Genomic DNA, 15,684 nt, shown 5'->3' with positions numbered 1-15,684 from the left:
GTAATCCTCGAAATTTGACCCATTATAATAAGGCATATAAGAGCTGACTAACCTGATGTGTTTGCAGTATATTTTCTCGATTCTTCTTCTGCTTCTGAGGACCGGAGCCTTGAGACAAAAACTAGCAAACTCGTCATTGGTTCAGCTGCCAACAACCCAGTTCCCTCATTCGTTCCATTAGTTATACCTTTCCCTATCCGACTTCTTAGTCTACTTTGTTGAATATGCAAAACATTTTCCTTCCTCAGATGTCTCTTTTGCTTCCTTTTCTGCCAACGTTGAGTTTGGAAACCATTTACCCTGTCTTCACCTTCCTCACTTATTTCTGCAGATGAGGAGAGAGCAACAGAGGCGCCATTTTGAAAAGTACCATGAGGGTCCCGAAGAGAGAAACACTGAGGAGGCTTCTCCTTTGCAGCCTCCGCAAAGCTCCTCTTGCCTGGTGGTTGAAATTGGTTTAAGAGACGTTCCTGCATATCGATAACCTCTTTTTCGGACATTCTTTTCCTGTGAGTATTACCAGATTCCCCCACCGCAACTTGCTCCCTCTTTCTCTCTATCTTCTCAGTACGCTCATTAAGTTTCATATTGGATGCAGATCAGATGTAATCTCTGAGCGAAGCGAACTTAAGACCTTCATCACTGTTGCTATGTCTATGTGGCCCATCGTTGTAGGTGGTACTTGAGTGCATTTACTAATACAAAAGGTAACATCCTTAGGTGCTGGTTTTTGACAAATAAAATCCATCCTCTGTACTTCTTTTTCTCCTCTGGACATCCGTATTTACTAAAGAGGAGTGTCACAGCCAGGTCAACTTCCTCTTCACTGATGAAGTCTACTCATACGCTAAGCAGGTCCTCCTCATGGTTCATACAGTCACTTTGTTGAACAAAAAGAAAATTATTCTGTTTTCAACATATTCACTGCGAGTTATGAAGCTGCCAGCGCTTCTCCAGACATTTTAATTGAGAAAAATAAGAAAAAGAAATCATAATAGACGGTTCGTCCTTCTAACACTAACTCAAGCAGCAACTAATTTGCCGTGTTCTTTGAGAGTAAACAAACCGTTGCCATGGTAACCGAGGAAAAATGTTCAAGAGGAGTATGGGCGCTTGCGCTTCAGTTTGATCTGTCTTGCCGAGGACTAAGTTCAGTTGTTGCAACATTTTAGATTTTCTAAGAGGCAACATCACGGCACATCACAGTCACTGGACACTCATAAGCCTTGTCAAGCATCAGAGTACAATATAATGCCTGTGAAGCATAAAGAAGGCAATATTCTCAGAGCCAACACAGTTTACACACACACACATACACTTTATATATATATATATATATATATATATATATATATATATATATATATATATATATATATATATATATATATATATATATATATATGTATATATATGTATATATATATATATATATATATATATATATATATATATATATATATATATATATATATATATATATATATATATATATATATATATATATATATATATATATATATATATATATATATATATATATATATATATACTAAGTCTAATCAGGATAACTCGAAAAACTAGGACACTATTAACAAGACAGAAGTGGTACTGATATAAAAAAAAGTTTGGAATAAAAGCACGAAGGGAAGGTTCAGGACCTAGAAAATGGAATGAAATAATTTTAAAATTGCGAACAGAATTGTAGGTACTATAAAACTAGGAAAACCGAATTAAATACATTCTTATATTTTATCTCACAGCGAACGAAATCACTTAATTTCGGATGCGTATGAGGCTCCACTTTTAATTTTCCATATTTTCTTTGTAGTTTTATTTACCTTTATTTTTTGTCTCAAAATGTTAAGGTGTACGATTGTATCTAGTTTTACATTTTTCACATAAAATGTTCTTTTCCTTTTCGAATTTATTTCTTTTTGTTTGAATTCTCATAGCTCATACTGTTTACCCCTGATTTAGTCATAATTCTTCATTCTTAAATGCCATCGCAATATCCTCACACCATACACTGTAAAAAACAATATAACTTACAAACGTCCTTTGCTTTTTGAGAGAGAGAAAAAAAATGTGGGTTATCAGACCAATGCCATTTTCCTGGTCTCCTCTTTCTCTCGGCCCTGGGCAGTAAAAGGACGCCATGTTGGCGTCACATCGCCTATGAAGTCTGGAGATGATAAGCAAAGGGTTGCGTAGAGAGATGAAATTGCAACGTAAATATCTATAAGAGATGGCTGTGAAGATGAACTGAAGGATAAGGAAGGTCGAAAACTAACTTCAGAATAGCTTTAAAAATGTATCTTTGTTCAAATGAAATGCTTTCTAACATGACAAAATATCTTTACAAGTAAATAAAAAGAAATAGCATTAGGAAAGTACTTGTTTAGATAATGCCATTTCATAAGATTACACTTATGTTGTTTTATTAGACAATGTTTTATAACAATAAAAATCGATTTTAAAAATTTAGCTCATGTCCGATAAATAATTTTATTTTTCTGTTCAAAAGATGTCCTACAGAGGTAAGAAAATTAATTTTACATCTTGATTGTGCTACTTTTTGAAAGGAAAGAATTCTCTTGAAGTTGGACCTAATATTCTTCTTCGTGTCATCTCAAAACTCCTGTGAAAAGCTTTTAAAAATCTAAATATTTCACTCAGCTGAAACGCAATGTATTAGCTTTGTTGAATCATGCACAGCGCCCAAAGTAAAAACAATGACAGCAAAATGCAAGTTATTTTAAATAATGTAAAATCATTTGCAGAGAGCCTCATGTTTATATGCTTTTGGGAACTGTTGTAAACAGAGATGATTGTAGAAGTACGCAAATCAGTACAAAAACATGGGGAATTTGAAACAGAATATGAAACTACCTAAATTTTTGGAGAAAAAAATCTTAAAACTTTGAGGACAAAGAATAAACAATCATAACACGATGTAAAAATCTATGAATAGTTAAAAGTTGAATGTATTGGAAGTAAGCAACTCATTTGAAATAGATGATAAAAGCCTCTTTAGGGATTTAAACCACTGACATGTGGTATGGCCACCAACATGATAGCCACTCAGTCACCGAGGGCATAAAAGGATTGAAACTTGATGATATACGGCCTAATGTATCTGTACCTATAGGGTTAACTACCCCCACCCCACTAACACCAATCAGTAGACATTCAATTTTCGTCCCAATAGACAATGCAGTGAGGTATGCATTATATGACCGCAAACGTATCTTGAAATAAAGCATAAAAGCACACCTCCTCTTTGGGGATTTGAGCCACTGACCTCTGAGTGGGTATACTACTGGTCTGGCTAATCAAAGGTCAGCGTTTGGGGATTGGAACTGGTTCAGTAGATTAGATCCGGAAAGAGGAGGTTTGTCTGTCTATACTGAAAGCTGATTTTTGAGAAGATGAAATTCTAAAGAGAAGAAAATAATGTCGCTCTAAAATGACAAAGAATGTTTCAGTGAAAACACAACACACGGCAACACACATTATCAGAATCCGAGAGCCTTTTCATCACCCACCAAGCTAAATATAATTAAGCCAAAGGTACCAAAGAGAATCAGTAATTGTCAAAAAATAATTTCTTTATCTTATACAACTCCTTTTAGCATAATAGACGTTATTTTGAAATAAAATAAATAAAAACACGAGAGTATCTATTTATATTATTCAAGAAACTAAGACGGTCCTTATAACTCAACGTAAGCTACAACACAATGTTGTAAAGGATATACCGGCTCTTTCCAAGTATAGGGAAATTCAGAAGTCTGGTGAAGTAGAGGACTCAGGTGAGAACTCTTCTTGCGGAATAGTAAATCGATCTCCTCAGTTCGTCTGCCTTCTGTTTTTCGTTCCTTATTCCTAACTGGAAATAACTGGGCTTTTGGAAGCGATCGACGACAAGCGCTTTGTGTTTCGACAGACAGTGAGATCTAAGAGGGAAAATTCTCCAGCACTTCCTTGCCAGTCCCGAGAGATGTTATTATGTCAGGAACATATAAACTGCAGAAAACCGAAACAGGAATGTATTGCAAAGGCTATAACTTGTTAAACACACACACACACACACACACACACACACACACACACACACACACACACACACACAGATATATATATATATATATATATATATATATATATATATATATATATATATATATATATATATATATATATATAAACATGATCTCATACTGTGATCTATGCAATTATTAATCATAACTATAAACATGACCAATAAACTTATTAAACAAGTCTATAAACATGATTTGGCTAAACACTGGGTGACGAAAATGGCAAAGTAACAATGGATTTGATCAGCACATAATAGTTATTACATAAGATTCAGCAGTCAATTTCAACTGAAAAATGAAAGAGAAAGCTCATAGGTCAATGCCAGCTTGGAAATGAGTAAAATGAGGCACCATCCCAGGCGGTGGACTCTGAATTAACGAAATAAGATATATACCAGTTGTCAAATGAAGGGAAATTAACACTCAACATCTGCCTATCAAAGATGATATCAAGATATAAAATGAAATGGGGCGCTGAGTCTGGAATGGTTTCATTATTAAAGAACGTTATAACAAAATGCTGTGAGATGATTCCGGTCAGGAGGTCCGAAACACTTCGGGCGAAGTAAACTGGAAGCCTTAGAGAGGTAAACTCCCCCAGTGAAATGAATTGTTCGCCATCTGCAAACGAAGACAATTTAGGAGCTAGAGCGACAACATCAGGGATGACGTCATAGATAGCTGGGGCGTGGGCACATCCTCCATGATAACGCCCGTCAGTGTTGAGTTGCTGATGTCCAGCAGTTTGGCTCCTTCAGTTTCATCTGGACAGGAAAGCGCTGAAGCTCTTTGATACTGTCGTTGCAGCTTTATTCTAGATTAATATAAGAATGTTAAGTAAGATTCTAAGCACAGAACGGGAAAAAGGGGATTTTCAGCTTCAAGCACGAGAATTTATTGTATTTAGCTCTGTAAAAATTTTTCATATTGTTAGAAATATATATTGTTTAAGAGAATTTTAAATCTGATATAGTTTTATTTGAAAAATTGCTCAACTATCTCAAATTCTTAGTGAGGTTCATAAATTAAAAGAAATAGAAATATTACTGGCAGCTTGATTACTGTCTAATTAACAACGGATTTTATATGTTACCTATTATATTTATATCGTAATGACTAGATAGAAAGGAGAAATCTTAATTTTAATGACTTACATTAAAATTTATAAGCAACACTCTCTATGTGAACTGACAAGGTCAATCACTGTCATAACATGAGGCCTTACTAGGGTTAGTTTATATAGTCAAGGTGCTAATTATACGGTTCGTCTATATATACATACATATATATATATATATATATATATATATATATATATATATATATATATATATATATATATATATATATATATATATAAGTAGCTGCAGCTTGTGAAAGCTTGTGAAAGGTATTGTGATTTTTACCATGGTGTGTCAATTAAGGTTGAGTTTTTTGTGAGTGTTTAGATATATTTATCGTTTGTGAAAATTTGTGTTCGTTACACCTGTCAGTTAAGATTTTTGGTGAATTTAATAGATTTACATGTTTTCTGTGCTGCATTCTCCTAGTCTTTTCAAGTTGCTTACTTAATTTTATTTCGTATTTTAAGTTTTGTTGATTTAATTTTGTTCCATATGTAAGTTCAAGCATTAATTAAAATTGTCTCCAAGCTATATTTAAAAGTAATTGTGAATTTTGTTTTATCAAAAAATAAATTTATGTATTCATAGTTTTAACAATAGTGTTCCATTTATAGACCACTGGTGGTAATATTAAATTGTAAATAAAGCATACTGATATAAGTTTTGTTCCTTCAGTTTTTGAGTCGAGGAGAGGTAATTACAGCTATTCAGTGCTTAATAGAGTGGTGCCGTTTTACTTTAGTATATTCTTATTCAAATACTGATACCTCGCATTGGTGATAAGTCTTTCAAGGGATCACTATTGCCTCTAGAGTACTCAGGCATATTGTTTTTTTTTTTTTGTTAGGAGAATTCAGGTATCTGGCTGTATGTGAGGTAGCTTTTGAAATCTATGATTGGTAAGTTATTGGAACACTTTGTGACACACACACACATAATTATATATATATATATATATATATATATATATATATATATATATATATATATATATATATATATATATATATATATATATATATATATATATATATATATATATAAAAAATCGTCCCTTCAGCCCATTAGCCAGGAAATAAATTTAATGGTGGGTGTAGGAGACTACACTAAGGGAGTGAACCTATGTAGGCATCCTACCCCCATATCACCTGATTTTGTGGGACCATACCAACATCTTAGCCCCAAAATTGTATGATTTTTTTTTTGGGGGGGGGGAGAAAACTGTTAGGGACAGAAGGACTACTGGGGACTATAATTGGGTTGCTATGCTGACCCTAGTAGCCTTAGCCATAAGACCTATTTCCCTTTTTGCTGGCTGGTATTGTTCTTTCAGATCGACGGATGTACTGGGGCCCCCAACGTTTGAAACCAAATGGGAGACCATTGCGCCCTGACTGGACACACTCTCAAGACATAACCATGGTCACATGCAATTATTGCGGTCTTCCTGTCTATTATGCTGGCAAGGTGTCGAAACTTCTGCAGCCAAATTTTGTCTTCTGCAAGCGAGCTCCATGCACAGATGCAATAAGGTATGTCTGAAGTAGCAATTGACCACCAGTGATCTTTCTCTTCTCATGAATTTCTCTCCATTTACAGTATTTCCAAGTTTTCATTCTCTTCAAACAAAGCCCCTTTGTTTCCTACAGCCTAGCACACACATTTGCCCTCATGACATGTTCCAAGCTCAAATTTAATTATCTCAGTGATAATCATTAGAGCATTCCCACCATAGTGTTACAATGTGCTAATTAATTTCATGTGCATAAGTAATTTCATGTGAAAGAAAGTCACTAGATCTGGATGCTAGCCTGGAATTCTCTTCCAGAATCCTGTTATTTGGCTCATCAAGTGGTCTGCCCCTGCCCTTGTGAACCAAATGGCCTTAGAAGTTTAACTACCATCTTGCTACATGCAAGAGTCTTCTTATTCAGCAGTCCAGGGGCGCTGGACACAGCTCCCCCTTTGCAATCATGTTGCGCTACCCAAAATTTATCGATCAGTCTCGACACCAGGGTTTTCATTTACGTGTCAAACTATTGCAGGCTGGAGCCCTTTCAGATTAAGTTATTTGCTATGCATTGTCTAGCTTTTATTGCACATTGTATGTGTCTTGCTTGCTTCTCCGTAAGCCTTTTGATATCAATTTCCTGATTGCTCCATTTGTAAATAAATTAAAATTTTTAAAAACTACCCGGTTGGTTTTTAATGGCGACCTTCACTTCTCTTTACTTAGATGTGATATCAAGGTAAGTCAGTTTAGTCATTACATTTATTGCCCCTAAGGCAATTGACAGAAAAATCCTGTTTCATTCTTCCAACCAGTCTCAGAATATAACAATATGTATGTATATATAAATATATATATATATATATATATATATATATATATATATATATATATATATATATATATATATATATATATATATATATATATATATATATATATATATATATATATATATATATATATATATATATATATATATATATATATATACATATATATATATATATATATATATATATATATATATATATATATATATATATATATATATATATATATATATATATATATATATATATATATATATATATATATATATATATATATATATATATATATACATATATATATATATATATATATATATATATATATATATATATATATATATATATATATATATATATATATATATATATATATATATATATATATATTGTTAGGAGTATTGAATTTATGTAAATAATGTATTTTTGTAGTGTGGATTGTAAATGTTTTGCAGTTCATATTTTTCCTGTGTCTGTCTGTGTTGTCCTTGCGTGTTGTTTGGGTGTTTGTATTCCTCAGTCCTTGGATTGTTTACTTCGGCCATTGGAGCGCCACCAGGGATTGAGATTTCTTGGATTTGTCATAGTGTTAATAACCCTGGATTATATATAAAAGTGTTACATTATTTGTACTTGCTAATTTGTAAGTATTGCTATATTGCATTTAAGGTTTTGTTGACGCTTGCTGTGTATGTATGTATTTTCTGCATTTTATTGTGTTTAATGTTGACGTTATTTCCTGTATTATCTACGGTGTATTGATAATCGATTTATTTGTTACTTACCTGCTTGTTTTGCTCATTTGTCGTAATGCTGTACAATGTAAATGTGCCTGGAGTTTCGTTAATTTACATTCGTTATTGCTTTGGTTTCATTATTCTTGTTATCGTCATAATCCTTATCTTTATATGGATCTTTAATTAATTTTAAGTAAAATAAAAAAATTTCGTAGTGTTTACCTTATTCCGTATTAATATATATTTACTCGTATATCATACTTAAATTTAATGCTATTTAAATTTGGATAAGAGCTCTATTATAAAAATAAGCTAAGTTAAGGCATCATTAAATGTCTTATTATTTATTGTCTATGGCCGTTTGGAGCTCCGCTTCGTACTTGCATCAGTTAAAAATGCAGGAAAGAGTATTAAGAGGCGAATGGTCGTAACAATTTGGGGGCCTGTCCGGGATTGTTTTGCCGAGTAAATCAAAGTGACCGGTATAAGCTAAAGTTATTTTGCGGGTTTTTGTATAATTTTATCTTTTGTATAATGATCTGAATAACTAAAATTTGTGCACGAATTTATTCTAGGAAGTTGTCATAAATTTATTTTTCCGTATGTTTATTAGTATTTTGCCGTGAAGTGAAGTGTTAATGTTAAAGTGAATGCTTTCGCTCATTTTTCTTTTGTTTACGTTTTGAAGTTAAAATTTTCTCTATTGTATAATTTTGAATATGGATCCTTTCAGCATTAGTGATTTTTCTAGTAACCCAAGTGTGCAATATTTGAGTAATTATCGTATGAGAAAGGATGACTGGATGGCTATTGCAGAGAAGTATGACATTTCAGTTAAAAAGGTGTGGAGGAAATCTCAGATTAAGAATTCAGTTGTTAGTGCTTTGGTTGAGAAGAAGACTTTGCCTGAGTAAGCTTGTGATTTATTAGATAAAGAAGGATCCCAGTTAACTCTCAAGCAGTTAGAATTGCAGTATGCTCGTGAAAAAGAGGAGAGAGATAGACAAGAGAGGAGAGAGCGTGAGGAGTTGGAGAGGAAAGAGAGGAGAGAGCGTGAGGAGTTGGAGAGGAAAGAGAGGAGAGAGCGTGAGGAGTAAGAGAGGAAAGAGAGGAGAGAGCGTGAGGAGTTGGAGAGGAAAGAGAGGAGAGAGTGAGGAGTTGGAGAGGAAAGAGAGGAGAGAGCGTGAGGAGTTAGAGAGGAAAGAGAGGAGAGAGCGTGAGGAGTTAGAGAGGAAAGAGAGGAGAGAGCTTGAGGAGTTGGAGAGTAAAGAGAGGAGAGAGCATGAGGAGTTGGAGAGGAAAGAGAGGAGAGAGCGTGAGGAGTTGGAGAGGAAAGAGAGGAGAGAGCGTGAGGAGTTGGAGAGGAAAGAGAGGAGAGAGCGTGAGGAGTTGGAGAGGAAAGAGAGAGAGAGCGTGAGGAGTTGGAGAGGAAAGAGAGGAGAGAGCGTGAGGAGTTGGAGGAAAGAGAGGAGAGAGCGTGAGGAGTTGGAGAGGAAAGAGAGGAGAGAGCGTGAGGAGTTGGAGAGGAAAGAGAGGAGAGAGCGTGAGGAGTTGGAGAGGAAAGAGAGGAGAGAGCTTGAGGAGTTGGAGAGGAAAGAGAGGAGAGAGCGTGAGGAGTTGGAGAGGAAAGAGAGGAGAGCGTGAGGAGTTGGAGAGGAAAGAGAGAGAGAGCTTGAGGAGTTGGAGAGAAAGAGAGGAGAGAGCGTGAGGAGTTGGAGAGAGGAAAGAGAGGAGAGAGCTTGAGGAGTTGGAGAGGAAAGAGAAGAGAGCGTGAGGAGTTGGAGAGGAAAGAGAGGAGAGAGCTTGAGGAGTTGGAGAGGAAAGAGAGGAGAGAGCGTGAGGAGTTGGAGAGGAAAGAGAGGAGAGAGCTTGAGGAGTTGGAGAGGAAAGAGAGAGAGAGCGTGAGGAGTTGGAGAGGAAAGAGAGGAGAGAGCTTGAGGAGTTGGAGAGGAAAGAGAGGAGAGAGCTTGAGGAGTTGGAGAGGAAAGAGAGAGAGAGAGCGTGAGGAGTTGGAGAGGAAAGAGGAGAGAGCGTGAGGAGTTGGAGAGGAAAGAGAGGAGAGAGCTTGAGGAGTTGGAGAGGAAAGAGAGGAGAGAGCGTGAGGAGTTGGAGAGGAAAGAGAGGAGAGAGCGTGAGGAGTTGGAGAGGAAAGAGAGGAGAGAGCGTGAGGAGTTGGAGAGGAAAGAGAGGAGAGAGCGTGAGGAGTTGGAGAGGAAAGAGAGGAGAGAGAGAGGAGTTGGAGAGGAAAGAGAGGAGAGAGCATGAGGAGTTGGAGGAAAGAGAGGAGAGAGTGTGAGGAGTTGGAGAGGAAAGAGAGGAGAGAGCGTGAGGGAGTTGGAGAGAAAGAGAGGAGAGAGCGTGAGGAGTTGGAGAGAAAGAGAGGAGAGAGCGTGAGAGTTGGAGAGGAAAGAGAGGAGAGAGTGAAAAAGAGAGGAGAGAGCGTGAGGAGTTGGAGAGAAAGAGAGGAGAGAGCGTGAAGAGTTGGAGAGGAAAGAGAGAGAGAGGGTGAGCGTTAGAGAGGAAAGAGAGGAGAGAGCGTGAAGAGTTGGAGAGGAAAGAGAGGAGAGAGCGTGAAGTGTTGGAGAGGAAAGAGAGGAGAGAGCGTGAAGAGTTGGAGAGGAAAGAGAGGAGAGAGCGTGAGGAGTTGGAGAGGAAAGAGAGGAGAGAGCGTGAGGAGTTGGAGAGGAAAGAGAGGAGAGAGCGTGAGGAGTTGGAGAGGAAAGAGAGGAGAGAGCGTGAGGAGTTGGAGAGGAAAGAGAGGAGAGAGCGTGAGGAGTTGGAGAGGAAAGAGAGGAGAGAGCGTGAAGAGTTAGAGAGAAAGGATAGGATAGAGCGAGAGGAAAGAGAGCACAGATATCAATTAGAGCTGTTGGGGAAAAAGAGAACGATAAAAGATAACGTGAGCCAAGGCGATGAAAGTAAACAGGTAATTGATGTTGTTAAGGCTTCTAAAATGATTCAGTTGTTTGATGAAGCGGATCCAGACGAGTTCTTTATGCTTTTTGAAAGACTTGCGCTTAATTTGAAGTGGCCTAAGCGTTTATGGCCCGTAATTTTGCAGCCGTCATTAAAGGGTAAAGCTAGAACCGTTTTCTTGTCGTTAACATCTAGTGAGAGTAATGATTACGACTTTACTAAGGATAGTATCCTGAAAGCTTATGAGCTTACGGCTGAATATTATCGTCTCAAGTTTCGTAGATATAAGAAGTTTGATTCACATTCATACATTGAATATTCACATAATCTTGTTAAATTACATGATAAATGGTATACAGCAGCAAGTGTCACTACCTTAGATGAATATAGGGAGCTCATTTTACTTGAACAGTTCATTAGAGGTGTTCCTATTGATGTTCAGAGATACCTATTTGAGCGTGAGGTTACAACTTTACAAAGAGCAGCTGTGTTAGCTGAGAATTACAGTTTAATTAAACCACATCAACAAAGTCAAAGACAATCCAAGAAATCTCCAGGTAATGTATCAGAGGAGAAGAAATCCTCTGGCTCATACAGTAGAAGTCTGTCTGAGGTTAGGTGTTACAAATGTAACCAGCTTGGTCACATGAAGGCAAGATGTCCTAGTAATTATAAGGAGGGGAAGAGAGAATCTTCGGGATCAAATATGGCAATTAGGAAGGTCCGGCAGGAAATTCCTGTTTCTCATTGTGATAGGTTAGATAATGAGTTTGCTCCTTTCAAGTTTGATGGGGTTGTGTCAGTGTCAGATGACCTAGGTAGAAGTGTGCCTGTTAGGATAGTACGGGACACTTGTTCTTCTAATAGTCTAATTGTAAAAGAAAAGGTTCCTGGATTGGAAAAGACTTTTACATCCGATAGACTGGTTGTTAGAAGTTTGGGTGGACTGGTAACAGTTCCCTTGTGTAGGTTATATCTGCATTGTGGTTTATTAACTCGTTATGTCACAGTTGGGGTGGTGGATGAATTGCCTATTCAAGGTGTTGATTTTCTTATGGGGAACGACTTGGCAGGAAGGAAGGTTGTACCTAGTCCCATAGTTGTTGACACTCCATTAGAGGTAAGCCCTGTAGAAGATCCAGTATTGTATCCTTCTTGTGTTGTACAGCGTAGCAGAAGTCTGGCTGTGGTAGAAGTCCCACGAGAGCGTGGAACAGATGTGACTAAGGACGTCAATGTAAGTACTACTTCAGGTACTGAAGAAAAAGACGCTGTTGGTACAGTTGACGTAGATATCAATATTGATAGTTTATTCCAAACTGATAGTTTTGAAGGTAATGTAAAAGAGAAAGAAAGTGTGCTAGAAACTAAGTTTGGTTTGAAGACTGGTAACGTAGTATTGGTAAATACACTGAAGTCAGTTGAAAATGAAATTAATTTAAGTAATGTTTCTGATTGCTCTGATAATCTTTTTGATATGAAATGTTCTGACATTATAAAAGCTCAACAGGAAGATTTGTCTTTGCAGTCTATTTACAGTGAAGTTGTTGCAGAAGACCAGATCAATACGGAGCCAGTATGCTATTACTTGAGGAATGGACTACTAATGAGGAAGTTCAGATCTTTGCATACTCCGGCAAGTTCAACTTGGGAAATCAGGAATCAGATTGTCATTCCAGCGAGCTTAAGGCAAAAAGTATTACACATGGCACATAATGTATCTTCTTCACACTTAGGAATAAGGAAGACTTTGAGTGCAGTTCTTCAACTCTTTTACTGGCCTGGTATAAGGAAAAGTGTCACAGAGTACTGTAAGTCTTGTGCAGTATGTCAGCTGGTTGGTAAGCCGAATCAGATTATAAAACCTGCCCCTTTACAGCCTATCCCTGTTTTACCTGAGCCTTTTGACAAAGTCATATTAGATTGTGTGGGCCCTTTACCCAAAAGTAAGAAGCAGAATCAATATATGATTACAATGATGTGCAGTTCCATTCGTTATCCTGATGCCTATCCACTTAGGAACATAAGTTCTAAGACACTGATCCCAGTTTTAATAAAATTTTTCACTCAGTATGGTATCCCCAAGATTATCCAGACTGATAGAGGAAGTAACTTTACCTCTGATTTATTTAGACAGGTTATGGCAGCTATGAGCATTAAACATACGTTGTCCTCCCAGAGAGTCAAGGAGCCCTGGAACGATTCCATCAGACGTTGAAGGATGCCCTTACGAAGTACTGTCAGGAACATCAGACAGACTGGGATGAAGGATTACCATTCGTGTTGTATGCCATCCGCAACACTCAACAAGAAAGTCTTGGATATTCCCCAGCCGAGTTGTTATATGGAAGGAAAGTGAGAGGTCCTTTGGAGATACTCTATGACATGTGGACGGATCAGTCGAAAGAGGTAACATTAGGAGATTATGCTAAGAACTTACAAGGTAAGCTAGAGAGCTCTTGTAAATTTGCACATGACAATCTAAGCATAGCTCAAGATAAGATGAAATTAAATTTTGATAATAAGGCTGAGACACGAAGCTTTAGGCCAGGTGAATCTGTTTTAATGCTAGTACCCATAAGAAAAACCTTTGAAAATAGATATGAAGGTCCTTATACAGTGATGAGCAGAAACAAGGATAATTATGTCATCTCTACTCCGGGAAAGAGAAAAAGCGAGAAGATGGTACATATAAACCTACTAAAAAAGTTTGAGACCCAATGTGACAATGTCAGCTTGATTTGCAAGTCAACTGTGGAAGATTGAAGTAAAAGCATACCTCTAAATAATACACTTGCATTAAATAACATTGACTGTAAACTTAATCATCTCTCATCTCAACAGGCTAGTGACTTGAAAAAGTTATTGGAACTTTTTCCAGATATCTGTGGAGATGTGCCTACCCAGACATCAATGGTAGATTATCAGCTAGAACTTAAGCCAGGTACAGAACCTCAGAAGAGTGCCCCATATCGAGTTTCCCCTCAAAAGAGAGCCATACTAAAGAAGGAAACTGACTTTTTGCTACAACATGGTTTTGCGGAGCCAAGTATTAGTCCTTGGGCATCACCATGTGTTTTAGTTGAGAAACCAGATGGCTCCTATAGACTCTGCACTGACTTTAGAAGACTAAATGAGGTAACTGTTTCGGATTCTTATCCATTACCAAGGGTGGATGACCTCATAGATCTGGTAAGCAATGCTGTATATGTTTCAAAGATTGATTTATTACGGGGTTATTATCAAGTCCCATTAGCAGATAACACAAAACCCCTGACAGCATTTACTACTCCAGATGGACTATATCAATATACAGTCCTTCCATTTGGACTTAAGAATGCTCCTGCAGTTTTTCAAAGATTGATGGATCAAGTAATCAGCGATATGCCTGGTGTTCGAGTGTATCTTGACGACATTGTTGTATTTTCAGATACTTGGCTGGACCATCTTTCTATGCTGAAGGATTTACTTAGCAGGTTAAGACAGGCTTGTTTGACGATTAACTTAACCAAGAGTGATTTCGGCCATGCGAAGCTGCAATACCTTGGATATGTGATTGGCAGCGGCGAGGTATCCCCAGTTGCAGCCAAAGTAGACGCCATCACCAAGCTAAGCTGCCCGAGATCCAGACGTGAAGTAAGAAAATTCCTTGGGATGGTAGGCTACTATAGGAGGTTTTGTAAGAACTTCTCTGAAGTAGTAGCCCCATTAAATGAATTAACCAGCAGCAAGAGGAAGTTCGTTTGGACACCAGTTTGTGAGGAAGCCTTTCGACGAGCCAAAGATTTCCTAGCCAGTAGCCCTGTCCTGAAGGCTCCTGACTTTGGCTCTCCCTTTGCTGTCGAGGTCGACGCTAGTGACCGTGGAATAGGCGCTGTACTCCTGCAGAAAGGGCCAGATGACATGCAGCATCCCGTTGCTTACATGTCGAAGAAACTCAAGAATCATCAGCGAGGTTACTCTACAATCGAAAAGGAAGCACTTGCTCTTTTGACTGCATTGGAGCACTTCGAAGTTTATCTTTCTGGCAGTCCTGCTCCCATATTAGTCTTCACAGATCATGAGCCACTAAAGTTTGTAGGCCGGATGAGAACCAAAAATAAAAGGCTCATGAAGTGGTGGTTATCTTTGCACCAGTTTGATCTAAAGATCCAGCACATCCGTGGACAGGATAACCTTCGAGCAGACATTTTATCACGCTGTAGTAATGAACTCGACAGGTTGGTCGAAAATCATTAACATAGAGTTTTCGACTTAAGGAGGGGAGATGTTAGGAGTATTGAATTTATGTAAATAAGGTATTTTTGTAGTGTAGATTGTAAAGGTTTTGCAGTTCATATTTTTCTCGTGTCTGTGTTGTCCTTGCGTGTTGTTTGGGTGTTTGTATTCCTCAGTCCTTGGATTGTTTACTTCGGCAATTGGAGCGCCACCAGGGATTGAGATTTCTTGGATTTTTCATAGTGT

General features: G+C 37.3%; 1 protein-coding gene across 1 annotated transcript; it reads left to right on the top strand.

Moving 5' to 3' along the window:
• Window positions 1–2,527: 2,527 nt before the first annotated feature.
• On the top strand, window positions 2,528–15,459 carry LOC136834176 (uncharacterized). Its single transcript, XM_067096443.1, has 6 exons — window positions 2,528–2,540; window positions 6,561–6,759; window positions 9,038–9,146; window positions 11,366–13,166; window positions 13,400–13,663; window positions 14,102–15,459. The coding sequence occupies exons 1-6, from the start codon at window positions 2,528–2,530 to the stop codon at window positions 15,457–15,459; spliced, it is 3,744 nt and encodes a 1,247-aa protein (XP_066952544.1).
• The last annotated feature ends 225 nt before the right edge of the window (window positions 15,460–15,684 follow it).

Source organism: Macrobrachium rosenbergii, chromosome 53 (assembly GCF_040412425.1).
Source record: "Macrobrachium rosenbergii isolate ZJJX-2024 chromosome 53, ASM4041242v1, whole genome shotgun sequence".
NCBI lineage: Eukaryota > Metazoa > Arthropoda > Malacostraca > Decapoda > Palaemonidae > Macrobrachium > Macrobrachium rosenbergii.
The sequence above is the reverse complement of the archived record's forward strand: the minus strand, read 5'-3'. Positions and strand labels throughout refer to the sequence as shown.

Bases quoted from the DNA above. Each gene is read 5' to 3' on its own strand.
- LOC136834176 (XM_067096443.1), top strand. The intron at 6,760-9,037 runs GTATGTCTGAAG...GGATCCTTTCAG, and splicing joins CCATGCACAGATGCAATAAG to CATTAGTGATTTTTCTAGTA. The intron at 13,664-14,101 runs GTAAGCTAGAGA...AACTTTTTCCAG, and splicing joins TTATGCTAAGAACTTACAAG to ATATCTGTGGAGATGTGCCT.